At 41.5% G+C, this 20,691-nt stretch overlaps 1 protein-coding gene across 2 annotated transcripts in view; it reads right to left on the bottom strand.

The window, feature by feature from the left end:
* neto1l (neuropilin (NRP) and tolloid (TLL)-like 1, like) overlaps nt 1-10,829 on the bottom strand; it is a 219,083-nt gene extending 208,254 nt beyond the window's left edge. For both annotated transcript variants that reach the window (XM_080193774.1, XM_080193775.1), the window contains exons 1-4: nt 10,089-10,829; nt 9,234-9,287; nt 5,883-6,011; nt 4,356-4,604 (exon numbers count right to left, since the gene is read on the bottom strand). In XM_080193774.1, coding sequence (XP_080049900.1) covers nt 4,356-4,604; nt 5,883-6,011; nt 9,234-9,287; nt 10,089-10,122 — 466 coding nt within the window. In that variant the 5' untranslated portion in view covers nt 10,123-10,829. The remainder of the gene's footprint in view (nt 1-4,355; nt 4,605-5,882; nt 6,012-9,233; nt 9,288-10,088) is intronic.
* Between the last annotated feature and the right edge of the window lie 9,862 nt (nt 10,830-20,691).

The raw sequence follows: 20,691 nt of genomic DNA, 5'->3' as shown, positions 1-20,691 counted from the left end.
TCCCACTCAGCAACCAGACAGACAGCCTGTTTCTTGGCTGACTACTGGGTGCGGGAAATGGAAGGAAAACTTATATTGAAGTTTTGCCATCAATTTTGGCAAGAGCTGTGCTTTTCTAGCCTTGTCAGATTTCCCTTGCACTTCCTTCCTCTCCCTTTAATTACTGGAGTGCCTGGCGCTGTGAGGCGCAGTGCTAACCACTCTGCCACCGTGCCACTCTATGTCACATGTAGTGTCACATATGGTTTGTTTCTTAATTATCTTAAATCAGAATCATCTAGTTACCAACTCCCCTGCCAGTTTCTCTTTATTTATTCTATCAAAATTCCTCATGATTTTAAACAGCTCTATCAATTCCCTGTTAACCTGCTATGGTGCAAGGAGAAGAATCCCAGCTTCTCTTGTCTCTCCATATAACTGAAATTCTACATCCCTGATAATATTCTAGTGAACCTCCTCTTCACCTGGGGCTTAGACAGTATTTTATTAAACTTTCTTTGTGCTCTAGGCTTTTCTTTATATAAAGTCAGTAGTCCCATGTGCATTTTTAATAGCTTCTCATCTTGTCTCGCCACTTTCAAAGGTCATTGGATACAAAAACCCAGGTCTCTGTTCCTGCACGATCTTTAATATAGTGTAATTTATTTCATGCTAACCTTAGCAATTACTTCACTAAATAGCACTCCAATAATTAAAGGCAGAGGAAGGAAGTTCTAGGGAAATCTGAGCACTTTTGATAGAATAAATAAAGAGACTGGAGAAGTATAGCTCTTGCCAAAATTGATGGCAAGACTTCGATATAAGTTTTCCTTCCATTTCCCGCACCAAGCAGTCAGCCAAGAAACAAACTGTCTGTCTGGTTGCAGAGTGAGAGTATCAGCAGCAAGCATTTGCATCCTGGAGTAATCTGGGACAATCCTTGTTAGCCGCAATCTCAGGACTGGCTCAGCAGAGGCTTGAGAGAGTGTGCAATCAGCAGAGGAGAGGCTTCAGAATTTCTTCAGGGAGCAGGGGGAGCACTCCCCTTGGCCCACAAGAAGTGCTATAAAAAGCAATCACCTTAAGATGGCAGCTCCAACCTCTCTTTTGCTGTCAGGTATCCTAAACCCTGGAAAAGCCAGCCAATAAAGCTGGCTTTGATAAACTCACAGATGATCAGTATCTAATGAATCCTGGTGTAAGTACATGTGCAGGTCAGATGAACTAAGAATCAGGCTTGGCTATGATAATCTCCATTTTCTTTCCTCATAGTGAAAAATGCTTACTGACTCTCACCAGTGGAAAATGGCCTACTCAGTAAAGTGATGATATCTGTTGAGTCATAACCTAGTATTTTTAGGTGCTTTCAAAGAGATGGGGTGAAAGTTGGTAAGTAAAATCCAACAAGGTCATTTCTACCTTTGGGCGGAATTTGCCCATCCTACCTGCCGTGGGAATTGTAGCAGGCGGGATAAAATATTTGGTGGACCATATAAAGGTCTGTTGGCCTTGGCTGGGCACATGCAGCTGGAAAATCCCTTTTATCTTCAATAAGGAATTCATGTCAAATACTTGAAGATGACGAATTTAACAAGATTCTGAGCAAATGACTGTAATGAACATCAAGACATGTGCATAAACCATCAAAAGCTAAGAAGTTTCAAATCACACTATTCAATGACTGTACCAACATTTCAGTGTAGAGAACATTTAATAATAACATGAAAGGAGAAAGGAAGTGGAAAATGATATCAATTGCCTGCTGTACCTTGAAGGAAGAAACAAATTGACATGTCTGAATAATGATGTATATTTTGAACTGCAAATTCCAAATATATCTGACTGCGAGCCATGGTGTCTCTAACAAAATCTGATAATGGGCATAAATAGTTCATTTGCATGACTGTAATTTGGTGAAGTGTTGGGAGCATCTCACCAAAATAAAAACAATTGGGGATATTTCTGAAGTCAAGTCATAGTTCATTGATACAGTATATAATGCTCTCTTGTTCTGTGCCATAGAAAGGTGAGAGTCCTTTTTGGACTTCCACACACAGTAAGGTGCTTATCCCATTCAGGTCAACTAGCTATGTTCCAAACAGAAATGAGGGATCAAAAAATAAAGACCTGGTCAACATGAATTGCTCCTGTGCCCTCTTAACTGCTTGCTATAAAATAACATTGGCAGTCGGCAAGAACAGAAATTCTGGCTGTCTGGCAGATTGAGAAATGATGCATTAGATGGGAGAAAGCATTAGGAATTTGAAGAATGCATAATTCAAAATATCAGGGGGAAAGAAAGTAGAAAAATTAAGCAAAGCTCCTTCCCACTAGGGTCAGTTCAAATGAGCGTAAAATGTACCACTTTTGACTTTTATTTTGATTAAATAAACCATGAAAAGATAGCACCTGCTGGAATTAAAGTCTAAGTGTTTTCATTTGGTATATTAACGCTAAATTAACTTTCATTATAAAACTAAAATAAAAATTGAATGTTGTAAAATGGGCTGCAAATTTCCTTTCACTGCTTTTATATTATGGCAGAATCAAAATCTACTTCAAGATATTAAAATCAAAAAGGTAATATCTTTGTTTAAATAAATGACAGAGCATTCCCATGTGAAAATATTACATTATTACAAAACATATTTTCTAAGTTATAGTGTAAATAAATTCAGTAATGAATATGCATAGCCAACATGTTCATCCACAGAAGTGCCATACAGCACCAATTTGGTGCCAATCTACATTTGTTTTATTTGATGCACCAGATGTTGTCACAAATCTTATGCACTAAAATGCAGTGTATATATTATAAAAATCTTGCTTAGAGTACACACTTCCTGTTCATAAGCCCCACTTCCTGTGCCACAATTTTACATCATGTTTCAGTGTCAACATTTATCATTGCAATTTACAACACTTCCCATGCAATTCTCCTATGTCAACTGTCATACCATGGTTTCATGTTGTGGTCACTAGGTGGCTCTATGAAATGACTTTCTGAAACATTTCTTCCAAATTTGTTGCCATTTTATATTTTAAAAAACTCAATACCTGATTATAGGAAGTGTTGCTGGTGAATTACTTGGAAAGGTATTGGTTCATAATGTATTTGTTTGCAAGGATTTGATGTGATTATCTAAATCATCAAAGCACATCAATAGTTAAGTCAGCAGAACATCATTGTGATGAAAATAATCCTTGCTTTTTCTGCCCTCCTCAAAATATCATTCCTGAACAATTTTAATAAAAATTGTGACCATTTTAATTGCATCCACACAATATTTCAATCACAAGAAACATCCAGTTCCTTGACTTTCCCTTTATCCTCTCCATGAGAAATGACTTCCATGAATAGAACCGAGCAACTCAACAGCAACTGATTAGACTGGAGATTTTTTGTACCTGGAGGGAAATTACTTATAAAGATTTGTCAGCTTAATGTGTGGTACTAATTCAATCTTATTTAAATATTGTAACATGTAAATTAATTTGTTTCTTTTAGTTAAAACATTAATTAGAACCTGCCCTAAGTTAATTCTTAAGATGCAGCCTAATGCAACATGATACACAGCTTTTCAGAGAGTCAGTCTGTAAGAGGTATCATCGGTAATACAATCTCTTCTCAGTGAGACTCAAGCTCACCTGAAAGTAACAGAGTGAAACTTCTTGTTCATTTTCATGGAACGATGATCTACTATCTAATACAATGGGAAAGCAGTGAAAACTGCTGATGCTAATCCACATTCCTACACCAGCAATAAGAGAATTACCGCTGAATAATATGTTTCATACCAGGCTATTTTTTCCCTCATAAAGTTAAAGATTTAATTGGAAGTAAAAACACAAGTGTTAAATAATATATTGAAAAAAAAACTATTGGCTTGCTGGAGATCTACATGATCAATTTAATTAATCAATAATATTAAAACACAAATAAATACAAAAAAAAGGAAATGCCCTGTCAGATTATTAATCTCCCTCTATTTTCATCCACAGTGAAATTCCACATGCAATCATATCCAATTTTAATATATTTTTAACAAGTACTGATGTAACTCTTCTATACTAATGTCAAAACTCCCTATCAAGTACATTATAAGACAGCATTACATTCAGTGTGCCTATTCTGTATCAGCAAGGAATAAAACATAATCTTTCAATTATGAAATAGAATGTGAACATTGTTTTGTAACTAACATTTATTCATAAATAGTGCATTGGGTCAATTTTCCATCACAACGTTAAAAAGGTAATTGATGTGCCAAACATTTTATGCATGCATACACCATTAATGAGAAAATGCAGAAGACAGAAATACCCACTTGACTCCAGTTACTATTATTCTGAAGAGAAAATAAATTGTGAATTACCTGGTATAAAGTTGTATCTTGCCAGAAATCCAATAGATTCGAGCTCACCATCAGCAACAAATTTAATCCATAAATATCTGCCCGATGATGTTATAAAAGGTGGAATATTTTGACCACAATAACGTCCAATCTCGGTAGAAAACCCAAAAGGTCCATCCCGCACCTCGATGTGGTCAAATTTACATTCCCAAGAAGGTTCAACGGAGTATTTTTCATCAAAGTAAAGTTCAATGCTTTGTCTTGGAGCAGCTAAGTGGTAACATCAAACAATTAGTTCAAAGACAACGAAGAAATATTCATATTATGTTGCAAGTGTGTAGTGTGCTGAAGAAGGAGGGTGTGTTTGGATGACACAAGACATGACATCCAGGCTAACTCAGTGCAAATAATGGCATTGGTACCTTGAATGTAAAATGTAATCTGATAACACGTAATGTAAATATTTCAAATAACACCAATATTAATGAATTATGAATCAACGCTTCCTAAACATGTTCGCACTTTACCCCATTTTGAGGCTTGAAAATTGATGTGACCCCAAAATGAAAGCCAGGCGGGGGTTGGAATTGTGGAGGGGGGAGAGAGTTGTGGGAGTAGTAGTGGAGGTGCATTGGGAATGGTGGGGCGGGGGGGCGGGGGCAGTGAGGAGTGTTTGAGGTGGAGAACGGATAGAGCTGTGGAAGCAGGGGGCGAAGACAAAGATATGGGACTGGGGATGTTAAACTACTGAGGTTTTTTTTTCAACAAAATCACCTACCTCTTCATTTTTTTGGAGTAAGAGTCAGTCAGACGGTTAGGCCGTACCTACCACTGGGGAAAAAGAAATGCTAATGCCTCATATCTGTTAGCTCTCAGTCCAAGCTCCACAGCAGCCTCAGAGCTCATGACCCCAAAGTCTCATCTTGCAAACCCATTGGTATTGCAAGCCCAAGTTTGGAAAGCTCAGTTATAAAGGACATACACTGTTACTATCTGTTGCTTTTACAAGTTGAAATATGTTGCATGTTTATTTCATGTTGCGTCAAACTGATGATCAATTGCCAATAATAAGCCCATGACGTGGATGCAATATGGGAAATATTCTCACATTAATTAGCCTGTAATGAGGATATGATCAATTTAATTTATATATTCAATTCCTTTCAGTGTAAAATAATCTTGTAAAAGAGAGCTGCTTTCACTCAACTCCTGAAAACCTTAATAAAGATATTGTGGAATACAGAAAGAATCTTTTTTAGGTTGTAAAAATGTATTTTAATTATGAGTATGATTAAAAATGCTTTGCTTTGTTGCAAAATACTTGGTAAGTGTTGTGAAAGTGCATACTGATTCTATGTCAGAAAATTAGATCAGTTTTAATCTAAGGTTTAAAGCTGCCCTCACTGTAGAAATAGCTGGATTTGTTCAAGACAAAAAAAAAGGGGTTTTTTTATGTTCTGATTAAATTTCTTGTGAGAATTTTATCAGTAACAATCCATACATTCTCATATTACTTTAGCTGCAGCATGTATTATGTGAAATTCATACCTTCAATGATGTATATGCACTCTCTGTCAGGAGGATACTTGTTTGGATAATTGGGAGATGTGAAGAAGCCACCATCTGGATTCTTGATCCAAGAGCCACATTGCACTGACTTTGAAGAAGTTGATTTGTCTGTAAACAGATCAGAGTCAGTGTCAAACTGGTACTCAGTAAAACTTATTTATCGACAGCACTAATGAATCTCGCATACTTTGATCAGAAGAGGTGAGTCATCAACCTATTAGAGCCAGGTATAGGGTGTACATCAGTGCAGGGTTAGGGTTTTGTCTGAAGTGCACAGGTGAGTCAAGGGTGGGGGAGAACACAGGCTCACCAAATATGAAGCAGGGCTGAGGCAAAATAGGAGATATCAAGAACAAATTTATATGACAGCTTATTGCGTCCTAGGGAAGCTCCAAAGTACAATTAATTACTTTTTGAAGTGCAATCAATTGCTATGTCAACAAACACAACTATAATTTTTCATCAAGCCATGTCTAATAAACACTAAATAAATCTAGTTGAGGGTACTGCAGTACTGTGGTTATATTACTAGACTCGAAATTCAGAGACCTGGATTAATGATCTAGAGACATGAGTTTAAATCCCATCATGGCAGCAGAGGAATTTCAATTAACAAAAACAAATCTGGAATTAAAAGCTGGAATCATTAATGCTGACCATGAAACTCCCGGAATGTCATAAAAATTGATCTGGTTCACAAGTGTCCTACAAGGAAGAAAAATCTCAATCTTTACTCTGATCTGGTTGCTGTATGATTCCTTAAATGTCCTCAAAAATGCCTAACAAGCCAATCAAGAAGATAGTGGCATGGTGGCACAATGGTTAGCACTGTTGCCTCACAATGCCGGGTTCGATTCCAGTATTAGGTAACTCTGTGGAGTTTGCATGTTCTCCCCCTTCTGCGTGGGTTTCCCCCTGCGGTCCAAAGATGTGCAGGTAAGGTAGATTGGTCATGCTAAATTGCCTCTCAGTGACCAAAGATGCATAGATTAAGTGGATGGTTTTGCTAAATTGCCCCTTAGTGTTCAAAAATTGTGTAGGTTAGGTAGATCAGCCACAGTAAATGTGAGAGTAATGGGGATAGGGCAGAGGGGAGGGCCTGGATGGGATGTTCTTTTGAAGAATCAGTGCAGAATTGATGGGCCAAATGGTCTCTTTCTGCACTGTAGTGATTCTATGGTGTGGTTCTAGAGCTCACCTACTCAATAGTAATTAGGGGTGGGCAATAAATTCTGATCTTGGCACGGATGCCCACATCCTGTGAATTCATTAAACAAATCAGATAATTAAGTTTTTATAGTATTGAATAAGGGAGCAATATTAGGCAGACTCTGTAGATAACTGATGGAGCAGTGGGCATCCCCATATCAAATTATGGCACACAGTTATATCAAAATCAACATACTGTAAGCAAGATTACAGATTTATACAGGTAATTGGTATGCCATTTTATTTATAGGATTAGTGAAAGTAATTCACTTCAAAACTCACAGGGGACAATTTTTGGCAGCTCATTCAGATACCTCTGAGGTGGTCTTGTGCTTGAAATGCTAATTTCGCTCTGGTTTAACATAAAAAGTCATCTTTGTAAAGGAGTTGAAGTCTGTGTGAGAAATTGCCACCCAAAGACTTGTTAACAACATAAAATGCTTCATTGAAAAGTGTACATGGAACTTTGCTAGCTAGTACTTGTCCCAACAGTTTAGGAGTAAGCATGGTGTTGAAGTGGATTCCATTTGCTACTTAAAGGAATATTCATCATTTTACCTTCACTTCCTATTGGAACTTTGTAGAAGACTTCTGAAATACAATGGGCATGTTGTCAAGCTTTCACCAACACTCTAGCAACCCATATCCAGAAATTCCATAAGAACGTCACCTAATAATTGCTGTGCTGCACTACCTTAGCGGAGAATCTAAAGGAGCTTCCAGGCGAAAGGGAATGCTTGGTCATGGGCATCTTGCTCTGGATACTATTTAGTCTGGGTGAGGAATGATAGTTTAGTCTTATTTATTAATGTTACAAGCAGGCTTACATTAACACTGCAATGAATCTGCTAGTCACCACACTCCAATCGGTGCATGTTCCCACAGAAGGGGAATTTTAGCATAGCCAAAGCATTTGACCAGCATGTCTTTTGGACTGTGGAAGGAAACTGGGGTACCCACCTGAAACCATGCAGACCCGGGGAGGAAGTACAGACATTGCACGGACAGTGACCCAAGCTGGGAATCAAACCCGGGTCCCTGGCACTGTGAGACGGCAGTGCTAACCATTGTGCCACCATAACGACAAGAAACAAGACACAGCAGTAACTAGTTGCAGCAGGAAGGGAAGGACAGGAAGGCAAGATGGTGTCATTCTCTTTCAAGGCTGCAGGGCACACCTTCTCCTTTGGACTTCCCCCTAAAGGACCTCCAGTGCCTCATCTGAGAACACTTCCTTGGTCCCTGAGAGCCAATACGCTACTGTGTGTGGGCCAATACACTCCACACCTTCAGAGTTAAGTTTGGAAGTGGAGCTCACATGTGCTGCCCCCTGAAAATAGGGTCTGCTCAGCCCCTGAGAGCTAAACATGCAAGTTTCTGGTTTAGCATCTCCAGACAAACTATAATGAACAATTGGGATCAAAATTGTGTGCTAAACTCAGGCTTTCAAACCTATATGTTTGATTAGCACAGCAAAGACTTAGCACCTACTTTGGTCTTCTGAGCAAACATATTCCCATAATAGCTCCTCCACCATTCATATTGAAAGGTTTTGTCCAATTACAAGTGTTCAGGTGGCAATATTACATAGACATACATACTGCTGTATCAAGTTTGGGCAAAGATTTTGCTGGAACATGATGAGGAGAACCTGTTAACGGATTATGATGAGAAAATAGTTACATTTGGGGATAATAGTTCAGGGAATATCAAGGGTAAGAAATAACCAATTGAAGGTTCGACCAATGAGCAAGTGGAAAATTAATATTCAAAATGGCATGTGCAGGCAGAAGGAATTTATCAAGAGAATACATGCTTGTCTCCACACCACCCCCTCTCCCCCCGCCACCACCACTTCCCACTCTGACTAATTTCTGTAGTCGACTCTGGCAGACAGTGAACTGCAGTGTCTGCTTCATGCAGTAACTATGGCTGGGCAAAGCATTTCGAAAAATGTTGTAGCCATTTCGAACTATATGAGTCATTTCAATGCTCGACAGGTCACTGCAGTAAACTCTGAAAAAAAAAGTGACATTATCTGCTGCCAGTGATTACAATCATAATTAAAACAGCGGGGAGAAAACACGGTTAAGAAAGAAAGGGCAAAGTGATAAATATTACCTGATGTCTTTTTTGTTGACACACACAATCCTAGTAGGATGAGATTTGACACAACTGCGAAAGGAGGGAAAAAAAGACACATTTATCGCGGGGATTTTTGTTCTGCTGCTTGCATTAATATGGGTAAATAGTTACCTACAACCATTAACTGGAAGCTCTGTTCAAGAAAATAGTTTTAATACAGCAGGTGGAAGTTCATGTCACTTCTACGACGAGCGTTTTAAAAATGTCTCACCTGCAGTGTTAATGCTGTAATTATATTTATCATTCACGCAAATGGGAGATTTCATGTGTTTATGTCAGAAAGGTCCCCGGAGTACAATTACATTAAAAAACACACACACGCATAAACTATGTTCATTTCTCCCTCCCCACATCAGTTTTTTTTAATTTGCTCACAGCTTATAACCAGAAGTTAATAATGATAATCCAGTTCAAAAGTTCTAACTCATAGCTTTGCTGGGGAGCTACGGGGGGGGGGGGGGATCTTCGAGAGTTTGAGAGCAGGTGGAATAGAGGAAGTTGAGATCCAATTTGATCTGGTAAATAAATGGGTGACTAGGTCCCAAGGGAAGTAAACGGCTAAACTGTAAGTCTTTTGGGAGACAGTTGGTTTTCTGAGTGAGCACTGGTCAGAAGAGTGTCTGAAATCACCCTCCTGTTCTCTCTCTCTCCACTCCCCATCCTGTGGCCCTTCCTCGATGCTAGCTACATCTATTACCGAGTGTCCAGTTGGGGTTTCTACCGCGTCTACGAGGGTCCCTTCTTATTTACATAGTTCAAAGTCTACAGTCGCTTAACCATCCAGATATCGACTGTCACAGCGTCTCCGGGAAATGCATAGGCAGAACTTACCGTGAAACAATCTGAGCCGATGCCCATGTACCATGTCTGATTCTTATGCACGGGGCTCCAATCCAAACTAATTCCATTTAAGCAATGCGTGGCTGACAGGATGACGGAAGATGGATGGATGGATGGATGGATTCAGGAACAAAGCTGGGAACACAAGACCATCCACATTCCAACTCCGTTTGCAACACTATACATGCATGGACATATGTGTGTCTTCAAAAAAAAACTCAACCAAAACTAATCCCCAGCAGTTTCGCACAGAATCCCAGCCCGATCAGAATATCTCCATGATTTCCACACCAATGTCGCCACGATTCTTGCCTTCTTTTCATTCATCAAAGGGATTAATAGGTCCGTCATCAGCCCTCTGACCGCTCCACCTTTGCAATCTTCTGGGAAAGAGCCGCCCAACCAGAACTACTCTTTCTCAAAAGCGTATTTAACACACAATCCGTGAAAAAACAAACAGAAACACAACGCGATCAGATTCCGTGCAGAACAATCCCGGGTATCAAAAGATTTCGCTCCAACTTGGACTGGATTCTTCCCTCTCGGCAATGATTCTTGCTGGTGCTCAGATAGCTCGTGTGTTTTTTTTTCCTCCTCTTCTGCTTTCTTTTTTGCTGGACGTGTTTTGCATTAGATTTCGACTTCTCTCTCTCTCTCTGGCCTGTGACAATCCAGACGAAGCGATATCTCTCTCTCTCAGTCAGCCGGTGTATCCGAGAAATCAAAAGTTGATCCCCCCACCCCCTGTTTTTTTTTATATATCCCTGGTAGGGAAGTAATGCGACCACATGCCAAGAATCCAATCTTAAAAGGTGGGCATTCGGTAGAGATGTGGCCACTCCAGCCAGACCCGGGGGACAAAGATCACCCCAGCTCTGAAGCACAGGGGAAGCGGGGAGGGAAGATGAGGCATCGGTCAAGCCAGGTCCAGAGGTAAAGGTGGAATTTCAACAACACAGCCAGGAAGGAGGGGGAGATGACAAGGCACCAGTTAAGTTGCTGCAGTCGGGGAACATGGCGGGAACCTCAGCAACTGCAAATGTCTTTTTTTGCTTTTTGAAATTTATGATTCAGACGCGCAGTGTTCACTCCAGGCAGGGAAAAAAAAAGGTTGGGCAATGACTTGCCGGAGACAGGCAGGGTTTTCCTTGTACCAACCCAGCATCAAGTTGCCAGCTGCGAATTTCTCACTCACACTCTCTCCCTGTCCAACTCCCTCACCCCCCAAAGCATTCAAATCTTCATAGATGTGTGTGTGTGTGAAAAGGGGAATACTAAACCATCACCCCCCCCCTCCACCATCAGCACCAATCATCCAGTCACATCAATGCTGCCTCGCACTCACTGGCCATTCCTTCTGGCTGGCGAGGAGACTGCAGTTGTTCCAAATCAGAGAGAGAGAGAAAAAAACTTCTGGGCTTTGATATATATATGCGCGCCCACACAATGGACAATATTTCCTCTCTCACTCTGACTCAGGAATCTGGCTATAGGAAGAGAGAAAAACAGCCCGCAGTCCTCTCTGCTGGCTGAATTGCAATTGGAGAGTGTAATTACTGGGTTTAGAGATTGATTAAACTTGTCTCCTGATTTACTTGTGTGCGTATATTGTATATACATGCATACATATACAAATATTCATACATGTATATTACATGTATTTACATCACACACACACATATATAGTGTGTGTGTGTATATAGTGTGTGTGTGTCCTGTCCAATGGTGCAGAGTTGGGAGAACACGGTTTGCTGCTGTTTAGTCTCGAACTACTTCCCGGCTCTGGCTCCACACAATTGCATCTTTCAGTCGGTCAAAGCGCTCAGTTCAGCATCTCACCGCAGCGAAAGCAACTCCACCATCCTTCTCGGGGGTGGCAGTGGAGGAGAATGCCGAGGAGCTGATCTCTGCCGCCTGGTTAAATGTTGATGCACAACACCACTGAGTGAGCCCCAGAGCCAGACAACGGGAGTAACGCTCCTGCAGAAGGGCAGGCGACTTCGCAACTTCTCCTGAGGTTTGAGCTCCTAACGGATCTGTAGCGCAACTTCCCCCCCCCCCAACCCCCCGAGATTAAGCAGCTTCCATCACCCTACATTGCTTCAAATGAAGGAAAGTCCCCCTTCACCCTCTCCATCATTTTTAATGCAGCATTTGCACATAGACTTCCTTCTACAGGCTTTTCTACAGGAGTTTCAGTAGGTGTTGCCCACCCCACTTCAGGCTCAGTGAGATCCAGGGACCAGCAATGAGGAAGGAGGATCCCGGGAGTCACCCTAGAACCTTACCGTCCAACTATCACTCCTCAGTCCGCCCTCACCACCCCTCCCCCCCTCCGCTGACTGATATTTTCAAGATGTTTCCTTGTGACAGATTGCACTAATGTGCAGTTAAAAGAAAATGAAACGTGGACAATCTGTGCCAGACAAAGATGTCTGGAAGAAGATCAACAGGGGGAAAAAAAACCCGACCATTTTCACTACTATCTCCCTCTTTTTTTTAAAAGCCGTGGGTTACTGAGATTGTATGGTGCAACCCAGATTGCCATTTCTTCCTACTTTATTTAGAACACTAGATGGAATAAATCCTGCCATTCCAGGTCACATTTGGACTGTACACATTTTATAAGCACCCCCAAGCCCCAGGGTTATCAAACCCCAGTGGGCACAGCAATCTGGGCCACTGTGGGTTAGGAACGAGAGCACTAAGTCACAGGCAGATTGTATTTGCAACCCCAGGTCTTGAGTTCACAATGACATGAATTTCCTCATTTCTGGGAGGACACCGAGAAATGATTTCAGTGGCTGCTAGATTTTGATAAAATAAAATGCAGGTCAGCCAAAAAATCCTAATCTTCTCACAATCTCTCATTGTCTCCCAATACTCTGACAAAACACCACAAGCAAGTAAACTAATGGGTGAACCTATTGGTGATGAATGATGTGTTGCCTGTCTCTACGCCATCTGCAAGCCACAACGATTGTAGGGGCTCTCACTCGCACCCCTGAAAAAATGACAAAAACCAGTAATGTCATTTACGAAGGCAAGACACCTGAAAAATTTCCCATGTCATACGCCATCCTGACATCATTGGATTCAACCAACAGCATAATGGCAGCACCAGCACCACTGTAAGTTTCCTGCTGTTTCATAGTCACCTTATTTGGGCAAAAAAGAATGAACAGTAAATGTAGCCTTGCCAGCATCCAAAGAGGCATTCATAAATAGTCATGGCTGTTTTACACCAAAAAGCCAGGTGGTGAAGGATGCAATTGGAGCCAATATTCAGACGCTTGTTTAAGTATTTATAAAGATTCACAGATATGAATGTGGGGGCATGTTCAGTAATTACACAGATGACACAAAAATTGGCGGTGTGACAAATAGAGAGCAAAGAACAACACAGCACAGGAAACAGGCCCCTCGGCCCAACGAGTCCGCGCCGCCATTTCAACATTGTGAGTCCCCTCTCCACCCATGACCCTTGTCTACGCTTATAGCACTCCACATTGGAAACCAGATTGAAGGGAGACTAATTTAGGGACAATTTGTTACACTAATCAGCCTAAGAGCACATCTTTGGGGTGTGGGAGGAAACCGGAGCACCCGGAGAAAACCCACACAAGCACGGGGAGAATGTGCAAACTCCCACAGACACTGGCCCAAATCCATGTATCTGCACAGCAAACAGTGATAGTCACTGAGCTGTCGTCTTGCCCAACAGCTGGTCCAGTTTAAACGTACACTAATGACGTGAAGCACTAGGCTACTCTCGAAACATCCAAGAGCAGCCCTCGCACGACCCACTGCGTGTATGCCCCTTGTTGGACAACAAGGTGGACCAAAGCACCTGTGGATTAAAAGAGAAAAACATCAATAACATGCACTTCTCATGCAAACATTCAAGGGAATCCCCAGAAGCTCAAATGTAAAACAAGTGAGCCAGAAAATATGTTGGAAGGTCCATAGGAATCAATTGATTCCCAGGGATGTCCCAAGGCTCCTGATCCTTATTTAAAACAGTCTCCTGTATCCCTCCGTCTCCATCCCACTCATGTGCCTAAGTATCCCTTGAACAACTGCAGCGTGCGTGCCTGCCTCCACCACCTTACTTGGTCGAGCATTCCATACCCCCACAACCCTCTGTGTGAAAAACCTCCCTCTAACATCTGAATTATACCTCGCCCCCCTCACCCTAAGCTCATGGCCCCTCATAATATGTGTTTCCAATCTAGGAAAAAGCTCACCACTGTTTACTCTATCTATACCCTTCATAATCTTATATACCTCTATTAGATCTCCCCTCATTCTCCGTCTTTCTAAGGAAAACAGCCCCAATTTGCCCAATCTTTCCTCATAACCCAGTCCTTCCATACCAGGCAGCATCCTGGTTAAACGAGAGGAAAGCTATAGATTATAGGACAATACAGACAGGCTGATCAGATGAGCAGATGGAGATTGAGAAGCAGAAGTATTTTACTCCCACCAACAGAAAAAAAGGAGAACAATGTGAATTAAGACAGTTTGATGAAATGGTACCATCCTTCAAAATGAACCGCTGGGATAATTCATCGATACAGCTTGCACAGACATGGATACCCAGATAAACAGCATTGTTCATAGCTGATGATCAAGTAAATTATGATGGTTTACACAACAGCATTACCTGTCACCATAATTATAATGATCTGCCACCATAATTACAGCAAATCTTGACACCAAAGAAGCTAATCGGCTATATATCTTTGTCAAAGAATATGCAGAAAATGAAGATCTAGAACAAACAAAGAAATTGATAAACTACCTTGGAACAGAAAGATACACAATTGGAGACTCTGCAAAGTATGTTCGGCGTACCATTTTGAAACAGAAGGTGGAGTTGGACTACTTGACAAAAGAACTAAGGCCAGTTAACAAGAAAGGAGATAGAGATAAAGTTACCGTTCTGGATGGCTTTGAACACATACATGTAGGTTGAGTAAACATGCAAAGGGATTGGTTCCCTTTGTCCAAGTCTGTGAGCAGCTCAACCTTCTGAAAAATATTTATTTGTTTTGATATTTCGTGACTCTGAAACTGGTTGCACTCAGCAAAGGAAATTTTAAAAGAAGCAAATCCAAAGTGATTTGTGCTAATTTGCATTCAATGTAATGTGTTATGCTCCTGATTCTGCCCAGATCTCTGAGGACATTACCAGAACAAATTTACAATCAGGAGAAACAAATTGGGCTCGGACTCAGAATTAAAGCAGGATGAAGAACTGAAGGAGGCTTTTGAAAAGCAAGAGTATGCAGCTGAAAAACAGCAGCATGTCAAGAAAAAAAAGAGAGAACATGATTGCCAATGCTTGATCATGACTTGGTGAAAGAGGACAGAATGTTTAATGTTGGAAAATAAGAATTGAACTGGACAGTACTCCTGCTATACTTGCATGCCTAGATTCAATAAAATGCAAACATGTATTATTAAGTACTAATGGCGTGAAATAAGGTTTATTAAAATGAAGTAATCTGGTCATATTGTTGGTTCATATTTTAAGAGGGACGCATGATGATACTGTACCTTTAAGAAATGTATTTACAACGTTTTTTGTAAGGGTTATATTTAAAATTCAGCTCTCTTTTACATGATGCCGATTTGTCTGCAAAACAGGCAGCTCACATGGTGAGAATGCAGGCTAATGATTGATTTTAGCTAGGGATGTGTTTGTCTTAATCTGAGTTAATGCATTATTGCTTATTTGTTTTTTTTTTATCCCTGGGGTTTCAGAATCTGCTTTGATTAGATTAATTGACAGAGTCATGTCCTGAAGAAGAGGAGCTAAGTTGACAGGAAAATGCAGGCAGTTGCTGCTGGGTTCTAACAGAAGCAAGCGGTCTCGCTCTCTCTCTCCAGAGGTGCTCTTGAGGCTTGAGCACTGGGCAGCCAAATACTAGCACTTAAGCCTGTGTGTCGCTAACTGATTTTGAAGAGAAATTAAAATCTTTAAGAGGAATATTCATTGAATTTCAACTAATAGAGATAGATTAGCAGTTAAGAATTTTATCTTGCCATTTTTATGTACTCCAGTTGGTAACAGTGAAGCTAATTCATTTGAAATTAGTAAGCTATATTGTTATATAAGACAAAGATAAAAGCTTCTTCCTGTGTTAATAGAATCATATCTGGAGTGAAACACTCTAACCTCACATTAATACCAAAGTAGAAAATCTGTTGGGGTGTGTTTGGGCTTCATAACATACTTTGGGGATTCTGCTCGGAACCCTAACAACGGGTGTTTGGTATTTGATGGCTGGTGCAAACACAATGGGCCAATGAGTCTCTTTCTGTACTGTAATGTTCTATGACTCTATGAGAGACAATATGAACGTGTATCTGCTGATCCAACAACCGCAGTTCCACCCTTTTCCTATTTAAAGGAGCAAAAGTCAATCCCAGTTAATACCCATTATTGAAACACATTTTACAAATTCACTTCTTTCACTTTAGCTGACATGTACAGCCAAAATTTCAAAACAACTAAAATCAAATACCTCCATCACACCCCTCTACAATCTCAATCAGACAATTAATAACAAGATAGCAAGGTCAATCGTAACCTTTATCTTCACTCAGTTTTCATAGAATGTACATTATGCCACAATAGATGATTAATTAATTCAATGAGAATGCAATTTTCAGTGTGCCAATTGTACAGAAAATCACTTTACAAATAACATTCCATGTCCTCTGCTTCCACAAGAGCCAGTGTTTCAGCAGCCAAAGTAATATTTACAACCTTTTTTTAAAATCTCTTTAACTTCCCAAGCTCAAGGATATTTCCCATTCTCATCCACAAAAAATACTATGAAAGCAGCTTCACTCAGAATACTCCTTGGCAAGATTTACATGTGAAACAATTCTATAAAATTTCACGTTCCTTGAGTCACCTAAAAATAGAACTTAAGTACACATTTATCTAGGCATGTTTTATTTAAAGTTGTAAGTCTGGGTATTACCTGACCTCTAGAAATGAGCAAGGAGGCAGGAGGACTGGTAAAATAGCAAAAGGACGTGTCAGAGATGGACAGGTAATTTTACCAATTAATTGGCCACTTCCCATCCTTGTCAGCATTTCACTGGGGCCCACGCGGCAAACCGGTGGCAGCTTCCCAGGGTAGGGGTGGTGGCGGGGGGAGCAGAGACTACTCCACAGCCCACAGAAATTCCTCTAGGGACACTGGCCACTCCCATGGCTTACAGGCAACTGCTAAAGCACTGACCCCTCTGATTGTTGGGGCCTGCCTTGCGTAGCCTCATGGCTGTTAAAAAAAAACTCCTGCCTGGCCTTTGAGCACACCTCAATATCAAGGTTGCCTTTCTCTCGCAGCCTCAGCAATGGTCATGTCTATTGGTGGTGGTGCTACTGACATTGCTGTAACAATCCATTATAACTTCCTGACTCCCCAGTGTCGGATTTTGGGGGTTACCCCAAAGGTGTGTTGGGGAATCCGTCATTGCCAGGTAAAGGATTGTGCTGCAATTGTCCAGAAGCACTAACTTCCCCGAGATAAATGTGTTGTGCTGGGAACTATCTGACAAAGTGATTTCAATCACTATCTTCGGATGGTTCTTCCAGTTTAATCCCCATCGTTACGCTGAAAGAATTAGGAGGGAAAAAATATACTTATAACTTCAGAGTAACTATTAGAAAATCCAAAGCCAATCCCCACTTCCCCCATAAGGGAATCCCCAAAACTTCTCCAACTCTGCCATGGTATTCCCCAACCAAACCCCCAGCACCCCCAACTCAAATTGTCCCAGCAACTGACCTGAACAACTCTTCCATCAACTTGAATCCCCTTCATGCACTCTGATCTAATGTATGACTTTCCCCCATTGATGTGGACATCCCTCACTGCCCCAACCCCTTCTATGTCCAACATGTCCCCTGATATCTGACACATCCCCCAAAATCTGAGACTCCCCGCCGTGCAATGTTTGAAAAGCCTGCCCCCAAGGTCCAGTACTACTACTCCCCAATGCACAGAACCCCCACACTGACGATGTCCACCTCCCTACCTCTCCCAATGTCTGAACCCCCCCCTACCTTCCCACTCCCATACTTGGCTCCCCCCACTGATATCTGGGATCCCCCCCCTCCCCCACCCCCGGCTGGCCAATGTCTGAACACAGTAAAAAGTCTGACAACACCAGGCTTTAGTCCAACCTATTTATTTGATAATATTCTCACAAGCTTTCGAGGGGTTGTTGAACCCCAGCATTCCATTGACTTACTTCAGGAACTTACTTTCTTCCTTATAATGGGACCTTTAAGCTCACCTGCTTAATGGCGGCTGGTAGTGCAAAAAAGAAACATCTCCTTCACTCCTCCCCTGTTGCATTTTGTGTCTGGCACTGTGGGTACACCTCACTGTTTCAGTCTCACCTAGCCTGAATCAGAAAGGTTGGGCGAGACAGGCACTTTGCAACTTAAGAACAGACAAGTGGATATGAATGTCAATCTACCACTTACTGCAACTTTGAGTAAGCTAGCAGCCAATTTATTTTTAAGTTTATTTAAATTTGCTGTGGAGTTAAATTAATAATTGTCAGAACACGTTACCATGCAAGCAGATACCAATCAGATACTGATTGAATCAGGCCAGTCAGATACAGCCAATCGAGTGGCTCAAGTGGGTTGAGTATGAAAGCAGTTGCCATGCAGTTGAGACCATCAACTTTGATTTGATTTGATTTACTAGTGTCACATGTATTAACATAAAGTGAAAAGTATTGTTTCTTGTGTGCTATACAGACAAAACATACTGTTCACAGAGAAGGAAACGAGAGAGTGCAGACTGTAGTGTTACAGTCATACGAGGGTGTAGAGAAAGATCAACTTAATGCAAGGTAAGTCCATTCAAAATCTGGCAACAGCAGGGAAGAAGCTGTTCTTGAGTTGGTTGCTATGTGACCTCAGACTTTTATATCTTTTTCTTGAAGGAAGAAGATGGAAGAGAGAATTTCCAGGGTGCATCAGGTCCTTAATTATGCTGGCTGTTTTGCTGAGGCAGCAGGAAGTATAGACAGAGTCAATGGATGGGAAGGTGGTTTGCATTATGGTTTGGGTTACATTCACAACGGTTTGTAGTTCTTTGCGGTCTTGGGCAGAGCAAGAGCCATACCAAGCTGCGATAAAACCAGAGAGAATGTTTTCTATGGTGCTTCTGTAAAAGTTGGTGAGAGTCGTAGCTGACATGCCAAATTTCCTTAGTCTTCTGAAAAGGTGGAGGTGTTGGTGGGCTTTCTTAGCTATAGTGTCAGCATTGGGGACCATACAGGTTGTTGGTGATCTGGACACTAAAAACTTAAAGCTCTTGATCCTTTCTACTTTGTCCCTGTTGATGTAGACAGGTGCATGCTCTCCTTTTTGCTTCCTGAAGTCGATGACAATCTCCTTCATTTTGTTGACAGTGGGGAGAGATTATTGTTGCAACACCAGTTCGCCAGATTCTCTATTTCATTCTTGTACTTTGTCTCATCGTTGTTTGAGATCTGACCCGTTAGAGTGGTGTTGTCAGCAAACTTGAAAATCAGAGGGGATTTGACCACACAGTCATTGGTGCATAAAGAGTATAGTAGTGGGCTGAGAGCTGATGTTGAGGATGATCGTGAGGAGGTGCTGTTGCCTATCCTTACTGATTGTGGTCTATGAGTTAGGAAGTTCAGGATGCAGAGGCCCAGACCACGGAGTTTGGAGATGAGTTTCATGAGAATAATAGTGTTGAATACTGAGCTGTAGTCAATAAATAGGAGTGTGACATAGATGTCCTTGTAATCTAAGTGTTCCAGGGTTGGAGCACAGGGCCAGGGAAATAGCATCTGCAGTGGACCCGTTGCAAACTATAATGGATGCAATGGGAGAAGATTCATGTATAAGTGGATTGCTTTTACTCAGATCGGATACAATGGGAAGTATTTTCCGGCTACGCATGCCCCGAAACCAGAAAATTCCCCCCCCCCCCCCCAAGCCAGGTCAACGGACCGGACCTTTCCGTGATCTGCCCCTCGCCAGTGACAATTCCTGTAGCAGGCAGAATGAGAAAGCTTGCCCCAGTCAGTCTGCAGTTAATACAGTCCGACTAACTGGAGGGTAACGGCGGAGGGTGATTTTCCAGCTCTTCCCACCGGCAAGACCTTCTGGTCACTCCGACGGCGACCTCCCTTTGCTATGGGTTTCCGAGTGGCTAGAAATGGATCAATGGGAAATCCCACCGAAAGCAGCAGGACCAGAAGATCCCACTGCCAGACAATAGGGGGGTTGCCCCCCACCACCAAGAAACACACCACGGCAGCAGAAAAATCCTCTGCCACGTGCTTTATTCACTGTACTGTTTCCAAGTTTAGATTTTGGCAATACAGCTGGTGGATTCATGGTGAAATTGTGTTAGTTGTAATTCCCAATCTCTCAGATGTTAAACTGCCAGTCCTCTCACTGGCCATCACTGGTAAAATCCTATTCAGGATCTATTTTTGCTTCTGGGTGCAGGACAGCATAAGAGTTGGAAAACCTCAGGCCACTGAGTCAATACAACACACAGGGGAAAATTGG

The sequence above is a fragment of the Carcharhinus amblyrhynchos genome, chromosome 8, assembly GCF_965287045.1.
Source record: "Carcharhinus amblyrhynchos chromosome 8, sCarAmb.v2.hapA, whole genome shotgun sequence".
Classification (NCBI taxonomy): Eukaryota; Metazoa; Chordata; class Chondrichthyes; order Carcharhiniformes; family Carcharhinidae; genus Carcharhinus; species Carcharhinus amblyrhynchos.
Note: the sequence above shows the minus strand (reverse complement) of the source record. Positions and strands in the feature narration are given on the sequence as shown.